Source organism: Platichthys flesus, chromosome 8 (genome assembly GCF_949316205.1).
Source record: "Platichthys flesus chromosome 8, fPlaFle2.1, whole genome shotgun sequence".
In the NCBI taxonomy this organism is placed as follows: Eukaryota; Metazoa; Chordata; class Actinopteri; order Pleuronectiformes; family Pleuronectidae; genus Platichthys; species Platichthys flesus.
Window position 1 is genome coordinate 20,999,988 of NC_084952.1, and position 13,142 is coordinate 21,013,129.

The 13,142-nt window shown below is 39.8% G+C and overlaps 1 protein-coding gene across 2 annotated transcripts; it reads left to right on the top strand.

The window, feature by feature from the left end:
* Window positions 1-83: 83 nt before the first annotated feature.
* On the top strand, window positions 84-9,276 carry casp3b (caspase 3, apoptosis-related cysteine peptidase b). 2 transcript variants are annotated; one of them, XM_062393803.1, is made up of 8 exons: window positions 154-205; window positions 1,347-1,426; window positions 1,967-2,047; window positions 3,246-3,415; window positions 3,935-4,063; window positions 7,093-7,268; window positions 7,559-7,679; window positions 8,750-9,276. In XM_062393803.1, the coding sequence occupies exons 3-8, from the start codon at window positions 1,971-1,973 to the stop codon at window positions 8,977-8,979; spliced, it is 903 nt and encodes a 300-aa protein (XP_062249787.1). In that variant the 5' UTR covers window positions 154-205; window positions 1,347-1,426; window positions 1,967-1,970; the 3' UTR covers window positions 8,980-9,276. The 2 variants fall into 2 exon arrangements, with proteins under 2 accessions (XP_062249788.1, XP_062249787.1); XM_062393804.1 differs by lacking the exon at window positions 1,347-1,426 and having other exon boundaries at window positions 84-205.
* The last annotated feature ends 3,866 nt before the right edge of the window (window positions 9,277-13,142 follow it).

A 13,142-nucleotide genomic window follows, 5' to 3' on the forward strand; every position in this document is an offset into this window, starting at 1 on the left:
GACATTTTTCTAAGCCAATCATATGTCGTCTTGGGGTCAAGGTGCTCCGCAGACTCTGACGTTTCTCCCGACCACACCAGGGAGCTGCATCCCTGATTGGCGGAAAGTTTCAGTCTTGTACTTTGAACAATGTAACATTTCGTCATTATGACTCTAAAGGGAGGACAGCTGCAGACTTTCCTCCACGGTCCTGTCAAAAGAAAAGGTGCGTTCGTTTTTCATTGAATCCTTTCTATTTGTATTGTTATTTACACGTATGAGTTGAACGAAGCAGGACTGGAACAACAATAGTTCTTAGTAGTTTGCCTGGCTCTTAACTGGAGCCAACGCAGCCAGCACCTGACATAATGAAACTGTTCTGATGTCATTTAAAATAGAAGAGTTTTTTGTCACTGCAGGAAAAGGCCATGACGTATCTGCTGTTTTATTCTGAAAGTTGTCCTGTCACTTTCCTTTCTGGGAAAACGTTGGCTAAGCTCGTGACATTGAATGTTGATACTGCTTTATCACGTCTTATCTAATGGAGGCATGTCTTTAGTTAGCGTGTGCAGCTAGCTATTCAAGCATATTCCTCCTGACACTACATGCAGCAGTGACACAATAAGAACACGTCGTTAGCCGCTTATGTGACAGGCGGTTATTTTGTAACACCATAGTTGTGAATGAGTATTTGTCACTGACCCACATTAGGAGCTGTAAACCATTTCCTGTTTCGTTGTGAGTTACAGGACAGGATGCATTATTATGAAAGGTGTAACATTAGAGACAAACAGAATACAGTTTGAAAGATGTAAGATACTGCTCATACATCCAAAGACCATATGATTTACTACCACAGTAGAATGTATACTAATTAATTAAATAGTCATAACATTTCAAAATTCAGCCTTGAACATCTTCCAAAAATCCGGCTGTTTTTTCTTAACATTGAGTATTATTGATAATCCTTGGTCATATGAACTGAAAAAGATTTACAGGAGTGATTCAGAGTTTCTACTAGTAAGTAAGGAATCACAATCCATGGATCAACTCGTTTTTTTTAAACCAGTGGAGCACGACCTTCATCAAGCTCCAACTCTCTCCTTTAATCCAATCACACTGCAGCAAATTGCACACACTCGTACTTCCTTCAGAAATTAACTAAAATCTCTTAAACACACACACACACACGCACACACTCTCTCTCTGCCTTCAGGGACTGTCACTAGGGAACCAAAACATTATTACACCATTTTGCACTATTTCTAAATATGCCTTGTTCTATTTAGTTGTTTGCTGCTATTACTGGTGGTTATGCTTATATTTCTCTTTATTTTTTACACCCATAACAATACTGAGAACAACAGAAAAAGTGTTCTGGTCACTCTGGATAGGACACCAACAGTTTTACTGGAAATAGAGAAAGTCACATCAAATTCCTCTTGAAGTGAGTGACAATATGTTTTTGTGATTTCACATTTATTCAATGATGTATGAAGCTACAGAGCTAACAGGAAATTTATCTATAATGTAGTTTGTTCACAAGATAGCTGGAACAATCAAATTTTTCAACTGAAGTTTATTTAAAAAACACCAAATCTAAGAGATCTGTATTGACATTGATGCATTTGTACTGTATTTATGTATTCATTAAATGCAATTGACTGATATAGCATTATGAGATCTCTGTATCTGCATCAAGATCTATTTCCCTCAGGCTATAGCTGTAGAGGAATGTTAAGAGTTTCATTCCAGAAGACATGACAAACTGCAGAAATGTAACCAGCCTCAAAAGCCAGCAGTAGTGGAATTATATAAATTAATCTGAATCAGAAAATGTATTTGGATTTTGCAGGGGTTCAGTGCAGTAGAGGGCCAGCAGTTTTCACCCATTTTTGTATTTTTCAATATTCTTAATTCTCTTGGTTTTATCTTACATTTGTCACAGATTTTCAGATTTCGCTCTCTTTTCTCTTTATGTGTGTAGGAACATGGCTGAGGTTCGTGGTGATGGTGAAAAGCAGAGCGATGGCGACACTGTGGATGCCTTCAAGTTGTTTTCAAAGAGGTAATGACTGTACACCAGTACTGACGACCTAAACCTGTCCGATGGTGATAGGTTGCCTGCACGAATGTGTAGATGGAACAGGATTTAGAGGAAACATGACTCATACATACCTAACTCGTAAGTCCTTGCTTTATCAGTTGTAGCCTAACTTTAGCCAGTTCCGCCTCTGCTTAGGTTAAAACCTATTAATGACTCAGCTCTGTAACTCCACTGTTTAATGGAATCTGAACGTAATTTGCTGTAAGTTGTTTTATATATTTTTTAAATTACTTGTGAAACAGATATGTCGTGCGATTTAAGCTGTTGGTTTTAATGTAAATGATGAAGTGGATCAATAATCTTGTTCAGTTCACCACCTCACGCCTGTGTCGCCACTTTTACTCATCTACAAATGTTCGTACGCATAGGTCGGAGTTTTGCATGGAAATACGCAAATTTACCCCACAAGATTGTTTTTATAAATCCCCACATATGAGTGAGAAGTGGCGTACACACGTTTCAGGCCCTTCTTTTTTGTGTACACAACTGTTATAAATGAGACCCCTGGTTTGTCCCACCGTGGGAGGTGAAACAAAGTAGACTGGTGAGTGGGAGAGATGTTGAATCAGCTGTGTAGGTGAACTATGAGTGTGCAAGTCACTATTTGTAGTATTTTGATTTAAGTCACTCAAATTTCTGCTCCTCTCTTAATTTAGTGGTATGACTCAGTAAACGAGTGCTTCTTTTTTGAATTACCAAGATTAATTCTGAGGGATTTATGGCCACCATGACCTTTGTGTTAATGTTATAGCCCTTGTGTTGTTTTATGTCATCCTTTAGTTGTCCACATGACGTCTGCTTACAGTTTCACTTTGCATGTGTGCGTTAACGACAGTGTAGGCTATAAACCTTCAGCACTCACTTGACTGTGGTTAAACAAACAATTCAAGCTCGCCAACGAGTTGTCAAACAGGTTCATACGTGTATAATCGTGATGGTGCTTAACAAGTTTGAAATAATTTCAATTTTCATAATTTTCAGACTAAAGATCAGTTCATTGTTCAATTTAGGGACTAAAGCCACGCTCCAAATGGGGAAAAGCAGGTTTTTTTGTGTCAGTCATGAAGGTTAGTGTTAGGTCAAGGGGAAAGATAACCCATGAAGTCAATCAATTGTCCACACTGGGATGGTGAAACTAAATGGGTGCGTTATCTTTCAGGTCGGATGGAGCAGCCACAGGCAGCAATAAGACGTCTGAGGAAGTGGACTCTACCCCCAGCAGTAAAGGCATTACAGCTGCAGGCTCAGACCCCTACCGCTACAAGATGGACTATCCCAGCATTGGAACCTGTGTGATCATCAACAATAAGAACTTCGACAAAAGCACAAGTAAAATCACCCACTCAACAATTCATATGCACTGATGCACGCACCTGTCTGTTTCAGTTCATGAAACAAAAACATGAACAAATGTCATACATTTCGGAACAGGTACAGATTCTGTATTACACATTTTTTGATCTTCCTGCTCCCTCCACTCTGTTTGTTGAGTGCTTACCCATACTGATACCACTGAGGTGGAAACATTACAGAGTATAACAGACATTTTGGGAATGTTTGCAACTGACTCTTGTGTTAAATTTAGTAAGTAACATGGTTAAAAAAGGATCTTATACACAGTACACATAGAATGTTTATGTTTTGTATTTTTCCAGTGTTTAATCACAGTCCATACGATAGTAGTAGGAGTGCTCATTTATTGTGAAGCAGTTCTACAGGCTCATGAATGATCATTAAAGCTTCCACCGGATCCTCCTGTTTTCACTTTTCATACCTGCCTTTGAACTTTATCGTAGAAACTGCCATTGAATGTCATCTGAACCTCTACATATGTCTTTTTGTGTCTAGATATGAGTCATCGTAACGGGACGGATGTCGATGCTGCCTTTGCTATGAAGACCTTCTCTGAGCTGGGTTATAAACTTAGAGTGGCCAATGACCAGACTGTCAGGCAGATGAAAAATCTTCTGACGAGCGGTAATAATCGATAAATCTTCATAGATTCAAAATTTAAACAATTACATAGAAAGTTCTTTGATAATGGATTCATCCATTTTTCATTTTCAATCGTCAGGGGGACAAAAACTATTATTGCTGTTCATCCTGTAAATATGACATTACCGCTGAAGCTCTCAAGCACCATTAGTTGGTAGTATATCAGGCATTGTGTGTATGTTATCATAGACTGTATATGAAGATAGATGACATGACTGCTCCTCAAAAGGGAAACTAAATAATCTTGATCATTCCCTGGTTGCTGGTTGCATTATAAATCCTAAACCTCACCTCCACCGTTTCAGGACTTTGCCTTTCTCATATAAAGAATACAGCAGGAGAAAATATCCAAGTAAGATGCCCTCACAACAACAGGAATCATCATTCAGATGATAGGTGTCACCTGGGTATAGCATGCAGGAGGTTGGACATGATGTTTAAATTCTGCTGCAGAAATCTGTGTTTTTGTGACAGCCTTCTGACACCGGATCAGCCCTTATCACCAAAGAATGTCTTCTTTCTACGTTGACATCTTTGTCGGGCACTTGTATCAATCAATCAATCAAATTTTATTTGTATAGCCCACATTTACAAATTACAATTCATCTCATAGGGCTTTAACAGGGTGTGACATCCTCTGTCCTTAAACCTCAGCAAGAGTAAGGAAAAACTACAAAAAAAACCTTTTAACAGGGTAAAAATATGAAGAAACCTCAGAGAGAGCCACATGTGAGGGATCCCTCTCCCAGGACGGACAGAAGTGCAATAGATGCCACGTGCAGGACAACATCATCAATAATTAAAGTCTCTAGCAGCATTGATGAGGGTAGACATCCCGAAGGACAACCCCAACATGACATGCCAAGCAGTCCCGCTGCAAGCACAGTCCATGCTCAGCAACCATCTAGACCACGATCCACCATCCAGACCAGACGCCACTCCAGTCCTCAGTCACCGTCCATCGCCGCCCACCAGGAGGACCCATCACAAGCCACTACCGCGGTCCTGTCCACCGCCCGTGCCCAATGCCAACGCGACACAGGGTCCACCACCAGCACCACGATCCGCCCACATGACTCAGAATCCGCCACACTGGATCCAACACCGCGACCCCCGGTGCGCGATCCACAAACCGTAATCCATGGTGCGGCCACAGAGGCCCTGGATCTGCGGGTGATAAAGCAAAGGGATTCCGGGGAAGGGGGATAGGGATGGAGAAGAGGAAGGAGAAGCTGGAAAGAGAAGCTCTGTGTGTCACAAAATAGAACAATTAACGTTCTGGCACACTAATTAGCTCTAACTATAAGCTTTATCAAAAAGGAAGGTTTTGAGCCTACTTTTAAACGAAAAGATGGTGACTGCCTCCCGAACTGAAGGTGGTAGATTATTCCACAGCCGAGGGGCTTGATGGCTAAAAGCTCTGGCTCCTACTCTACTAGAGAATTTAGGGACGACAAGTAGGCTTGAATTCTGGGAGCGGAGTGCTCTAGTGGGTTTATAACGTATTAACAGCTCTTTAAGGTATAAAGGCGCTATATTATTAAGGGCCTTGAAGGTGAGGAGGAGAATTTTAAATTCTATTCTAGATTTAACTGGAAGCCAGTGTTAGCGATGCTAATATTGGAGAAATGTGCTCTCTTCTCTTTGTTCTCGTCAGGACACGTGCTGCGGCATTTTGGACAAGCTGTAGAGTCTTTAACGACTTCCTGCTGGAGCCTGATAATAATGAATTACAATAGTCCAGTCTCGATGTAACAAAGGCGTGGACTAGTTTTTCTGCATCTTTTTGTGAAAGGACATGTCTAATTTGAATATTACGCAAGTGGAAAAAAGCGGTCCTAGAATTTTTTTTTAAGTGACTATTAAAGGATAAATCAGGATCGAAGATCACTCCCAAGTTCCTGACTGTTTCATTGGAAGCAAGGGCAATGTCGTCTAGCGCAGCTATATCATTAGATAATGCATCTCTAAGGTGTTTGGGGCCAAGTATTATAACCTCTGTTTTGTCTGAGTTTAATAAGAGAAAATTGCGGGTCATCCAGGTTTTTATGTCCTTGAGACATGTTCGAAGTTTAGTTAATTGATTACTTTGTTCAGGTTTTATTGACAAATATAACTGGGTGTCATCCGCATAGCAGTGGAAATTTACAGAGTGTGTCCTGATAATGTTTCCTAGTGGAAGCATATATAATGAGAATAAAATTGGGCCGAGCACAGAGCCCTGTGGAACACCATGATTAACTTTGGTGCGCACAGATGACTCATCATTAATTTGCACAAATTGGGAGCGATCAGAAAAATATGATTTAAACCAGTTAAGGGCGGTTCCATTAATGTTAATTAACTGTTTTAGTCTTTGTAATAAAATTTGATGGTCAATTGTGTCGAATGCTGCACTGAGATCTAACAGAACGAGGACAGACACAAGTCCCTGATCTGAGGCTATTAAAAGGTCATTAGTGACTTTTGCCAAGGCTGTCTACGTACTGTGATTGGCTCTAAACCCCGATTGAAAGTCTTCATATATATTATTTTCCTGGAGAAACTCACACAGCTGATTGGCTACCACTTTTTCTAAGATTTTAGAAATGAAGGGGAGGTTAGATATTGGTCTGTAATTGGCTAAAACCTCTGGGTCTAGGGTGGGTTTTTTGAGTAGGGGTTTGATGACAGCTATTTTAAAAGACTGTGGTACATAACCTGATGATAATGACAGATTGATAATGTTAAGTAATGAACTATCAATTAGGGGCAGAATTTCGTAAGTAATTTGGTAGGAATGGGATCTAAGATACAGGTTGTTGTAAGTGTATGACACCTCTTTTTCATCCTGAGAAAGTGTTTATACATCCCCTCTGACCTATAGATTCCTTCCCTCTGAGACTTGCATCAGCTTAATCACTCTCCACAAGAACGAGTATCATACAATCAATTATTTTCATAAGAAAGGAAATAATATCTGGACTAATTGTGCAGTGTTGTGTTCTATCTTTTCCTGTGTTTATCTTTAGTATCTGAGGAGGACCACAGTAGTAGTGCATCGTTTGTGTGTGTGTTGCTGAGTCATGGAGACGAGGGAGTGATTTATGGCACAGACGGCTGTCAGAGGTTGGAGAACCTGACTGGAAACTTTAAAGGGGATCGCTGCAAAAGTCTGGTTGGCAAACCAAAGCTCTTCTTCATACAGGTTAGTAACAAAACCCATGTGAGTATACAAATGCACTGGTGTCTCATCCATGAAAATATGTCTGGAACTGTTTGTGTTGTAGTTGAAGGTTTGTATGGTAATATTTTTATTTGTATTTCTTTAACTTTTTGTCTTTTTTATCTTCTAATAAATTGGTGTATTAGTTAAATGTGGTCTCACTTTGAATTGACGATAACAATCAAATGTAACTTGCTTCAGTTACCACCTTACTGTTGGGGTTAACACTGTGACGGTTGATGATATAAACCTGGGTCTCGTGTCCCTGTTAGGCGTGTCGTGGTTCAGCCCTGGATGACGGAGCCATGATCGAGTCGGACAGTGTAGATGATCAAACATCAGAGAGGATTCCTGTGGAGGCAGATTTCCTGTACGCTTATTCCACTGCGCCAGGTAAATGGCTCCAGCAGGAAAGACGTTTGTCCTTCACATTCTACTTTTTACACATTTTTTTTTTTTTTTGGCTGCACTCATTTCAATATATTTTTCAAGCTGTTGTTAATGTGTGTTAAATGTGTTAAATATTATGCAAAACAATCTATTTTTTATTTATATTTTAGCTTTTGCACTACTAATAAAGGTATCAACCACTCACTGAACACTATAGTAGTTTTCGGTGTAAAACTCTCTGGGTCAATAGGATGCGGGTATGGTCCTCTGCCTCAGGACTTTAAACTGTCCAACCAACATCCCAAAATATTTCTTGAGCCAGGGGCAGGATACTGAAGGAGACTGGAACATCTCCTTCTCTTTCTCTGTTCTGTTGAAGTGGAGTCCTCATGCTTCAGTAGTCCCAATTTATTATCTAGACTGTGGCGGCCTGCCATATTCTAATATGTCCCACCACAGTTTCGTAATGAACCAAAAAAAGATACTTTACATAATGACATAACAGTTCTCTAACTTGGTGTTTTGCTCCATTACTGCATTGTAAAGCTGTTTGTAGCAGTACTTTGGCAGTGATATTTGTTGTATGCTTGCTTGTGCGCTCTTGCTCTTGCTCTTGTTAAAGTTTTTAGTGTCCACACAGACACTCAGACCTCAAGGTTTTAGCTACAGTTGTGCAGTTGCGTTACCGAAAGTAGGATGTAGTGTTGTTCTCTCTCTTACACGAGAACTTGTCTTCACTCTTTAGTCTATCTACCTGCCTGTCTTTTGGAATTTATCGTGCATGAGAGCAACGTTCATCCACGGCACCCATACTACTGCCACAGATTGAATACATTTTTGGGAAACACTAGTGCTCTCTATATAATGAGCTGTGTTTCAACTGTCACAAATTTGCATTGCTGGAGTTGTGACTATTTCCTTGTGACTATCTTACTTCACATTTTGGCATCAATTATTCGTCACACGCCCTGTATCCAGTTAAGGAAACAGAAGAATATCTGATATCTATACTAACCTCATTCTCACTTTGTGGAGAATATTAAAAAAGATATACACTCTTTTCTGTCCTGCAGGTTACTACTCATGGAGAAACACATCCAACGGCTCCTGGTTCATGCAGTCGTTGTGTGAGATGTTGATGCATTACAAGGGAGAGCTGGAGTTGATGCAGATCATGACACGAGTGAACCGCAGAGTGGCTCTAAACTTTGAGTCTTCCTCCAACCTACCTGGATTTAGCTGCAAGAAGCAGATCCCCTGTATTGTCTCGATGTTGACCAAAGACTTCTACTTTCCTCAATAGAATGAAATATAATTCTTGTTTATCAAATTTCTCTTTCATCTATTTTACTTTCAAGGATATTTGCACAAAAGATTTGTGGTGCAGTGTATGGGCCTGTCCAACAAGATAACACTAGTTTTTAACCCTAACCCTAACCCTAACCCAACAGCATGAGGATAAAAGGGAAAATGTTAGTTTCGATTATTGTTAAATCTCGATCATTTTCTTTAGGAATTGTTTTCCTTTTATTTTTTATGTGCAGTGTGTTTTTTATGTTGGTAAAAATAAAGTGTTTCACATGCAACACAATACTGTTAATCAATGTGACTGTGTCCTTTGTAGTGAGCTTGAAAGCCAGCAGACATATGAAAATGTATATTTTTTATTTTGATCACTGTTTCTTCAAAACTTTAGTAATGTTTTGAGGAGAGGATTGATGATTGTAACTGTTCTAAATCTGAGCTGAGCAACCAGTAAGAGTGATATTACTGGATTACTCTTGTGTCTGACTCTGTTCTGTGCTGACATATTATCACTTAAAGCATCATTTAATTTGAGCATCATATTTTTTCTTCTCAAGTTTACCTCCACTCTCCCTGGACCTGACAGTGTGACAGTTTGACACAATCCCAGAAAACCTCAGGATTATTTGGTAATTTCAAATGATGTCTGCATTGTTTCCAATCAGGTCACTTTGAAAGAAGAGACTGATGGAGACAGGATTGAAGCTGGATTAAATTATTTTAGAAGTGCACAATGTACAATAACAGTATATGGATAATACAATATGTGGATAAAAAAAGTTATCTACACAATATATGTAGAATTCTGTAAAAATTTCAATTCAAAATGCCCCCATTGGAAAGTCAAATTTTTTGACAGATAAAATATACAAATCAGGAGAGATATGTTAAACAAAACAAAAAACTTAAGCAGCTAAAGAGATCCTGGAGGCAGTTTGCTGCAGTGTGTAAATGTTGTCTGTTCATGGAACTCATTACAGTAAAAGAAATTACATTAATTGTATTTGTATTAGTTTTATAGAGTTTGAATGAAATGGTTCATGCGTTTTGTCACAGCTCTGTGAGTGATTTCTGAACTGTGCTTCTATCAACTGTAAGAACATCTGTGGAAACATACTGGATCTAAGTGTGTTCAGAGAGATAATTTAAATACAGACAAGAGACGCTGCCACTGCTCAATGTGTTTATTTATTAATCTGATGTTGTGAACTATGATACCAGTAGGTGGCAGTGTAATCAAAATGGCTGTAAACTAGTGAACCAGCGAAAATTTCCAACCAGAGGCCCGGAATTCATATTCTGTTGGTTATCACTCGAAGATAAACTGCAATTAGAAAATAAATTCGTTAAATTTGGTAATTCAGTTTTTTTTTAATTAGTACAAGAAATAAAAATGTGGTAAAACTTATCGGCCGTGGCCCAGGCAATTTACCTATTCTTGTTGTTTATTAGTCTCTGGGAAGTTGCAGAAATTGTCCACATACACAATATTCACACAAAACACAGATTGGGTGAGGATTACAATATGTTGTATACAGACAATAAAAACTCCCCTTTTCATATTTCCAAGGTACAAAGAAGTAAAACATAATTTCACCGTGATTGTTGCTTACACGTGACAGTGACCAAAGAGAAGAGCCAAGCAGGAAACTTAAGTTCAACATCAACATCACCTCGTAAACACAAGAGACCACAAGCTGAGAACAAGGATGGCCTACTTCCTGGGAGCCCTTTCCCAGGAAACTGCTGCCCATCCAAACCCCACATGAAAAATATCTAGTGTTTTGATCAATACATTAGCAGAGGCCAACAGACCACCACAAAGTGGATAAATGATAAATCTTAATGCAGGTCCACTTTCACAGTCCCACGTGGTTCTTAGATATTGTCACACAGGAGAGAGGTGGGTCAATGGAAACCAAAACCATTTACCCCTCGAGGGCTGGATTCAAAATCCCACCGAAATCAAAGAGAACATTTTAAATCACAGGCTGATTCAACTTGTGTGAATTTTCATCACAACAACTCATAAGGTTGTTCGGTAGTGTGTACGGCCTCTATGTGCTTGTATGCAATGCGAACATCGGCTGGACATGCTCCTGATGAGTCAGAAGAAGGTGTACTGGGGGATCTCCTCTCAGACCTGGGTCAGGGCATCAGTGAGCGCCTGGACAGTCTGTGGTGGTACTTGGTGGCGTCGGATGCACAGATACATATCGTCCCAGAAGTTTTTTAATCAGATTAAGGTCAGGGGAATATGAGGATCAGTCAAAGGCTTCTAGAGGTCATTTTGTAGGACTCCAGTTCCTTCTTGCACAAAGGAGCAGATCCTGATGCTGGGTTGAAGCCCTTCTAAGGCTCGGTCCAGCTCTCCATGTGTAACGGCGGGTCTCCTGGTGTCTCTTCCATGCTCTTGAGACTTTGCGGGAAGTGACAGTAAAGCTTATTGTGGCTGCAAGTATGGATGTGCCATCCCGGAGGAGCTGGAATACCTGTTTAACCTGGTCGGGCTGCAGGTACTGACTCATGCGACCAGTAGTGACAAGGACACCAGTTGAACACAAGACTAGAGAAGAAATCAGCCGGGAAGGATAAGGAGAGAGAGCAGCTGTTGGTGGTCAACAAAACCATTCCCTGTTTGGGGCTTCTCTTGCTTTTGCCTTCATTGCACCTGTTGTCACATTTACACCAAAGCATCTGAAATAATTCACAATCACTTTGTCTTCCTAAAAGGACAGATTGATATCCCTCAAGTTTAACTGACTTGGTGTTATACTGATGATTAAGTGTTCCCTTAATGTTTGAGCAGGGTATATGAATGATTAACACTTTACCAAAGTGGGTTTATCAATAAGTGGCTGCAGTTAAATACAAAAACACTGGAAGAGGCCAGAGAAATACTGTGGGACTTGATACCATAGAACAGCCTGTCTGTTGAGATCGGAAATCTGTGATCGTGCGCAAGCGTGTGCGGGTGTGTTTGCGTGTGCGTGTGTGTGTGCGTGTGAGAGAGAGAGTGTTCGGTTGAGCTATTAACTTTCACTGATAGTTTATCAGACCTCTCCCTAGTGCCAGCTTAAGTGTGTGAGGGGGGGCAGTTATGTGTAAAGTGCAGCTATTTCCACCTCATTCTCCTCCTGACCTGATGTCCTACAGATAGAGGTGTGGTTAAACTATGACCAAAGTGCATTTTACATTAAATAGAAGATAACTGTTCTGCTGCTCCTTCTTATGAAAGCTGTTTCCAAATAGTAAATTGTTTTTCTGGTGATAAATTACTAATGATGGATAAGGCTTTATAGAGTATTGTGACTTTAAGAGGATGAGAGCTGTGTATTTCATTTATAATTTGTACGTAAAAGATCAAGTAGGTACAAGAGTTGCTGTCTGTGATTATTGGTTATGTACTATATAATTTGACTTTGATTTTAAGTGACATTGTATTCAACTTCTTTGATTTAAACTCTCTATTTGTCCTCTTTGGGAAGCACTTGGTAACAGACGTTTGGAAAGGTGCTAAAATAATAAAGTTATTATTATTGTTATTATTATTAAGAGATGAAAATGAGCCATTAACTCGGTGCATATATTTCATGATCTGTTGTTTAACTGTTAAACTGCACTGTTCCTGTGCAATTAAACAATATTTCACTTCAAATTTATCGATTTATCATATTCTGATTAAGATTTGTGTTTGTCTTTAAAACAAATTCAAGCTAAACAAGGAGAATTTGTATCTCGATCAATTTGAATATTTATTTGTGAGCTATCTCATTGGCATAATACATTCCCTTGCCCCTAAACCTAATCCTAATTACAACCCTAAAACCAAGGCTTAACCCTCGAAAATGTGCTCAGTCTGTAGGGTCTGTATGCCTAAAATGGTACTCACAAAGATAGAAGTACAAGAACACACACACTGACGCACACTCACACGCACGCTGGTAGCTTAAGTTTCTGGTTTCGTTTCCAGCATCAGCTGCGCAGAAAGAGGCCGGACAGGCGGGGGGGCCAGGGGGGGTTGCAGAGGGAAGAGGAAGTGAAAATGAAATCCAGCCCAAAGATCCTCTGTGTTTTCTGCAGAACACGTAGTTCACACTTCTTGTGAGTAAGTGTGGTGCAGTCTCTCCACACACACATTTAGTGGTGAGAAGTGCCACA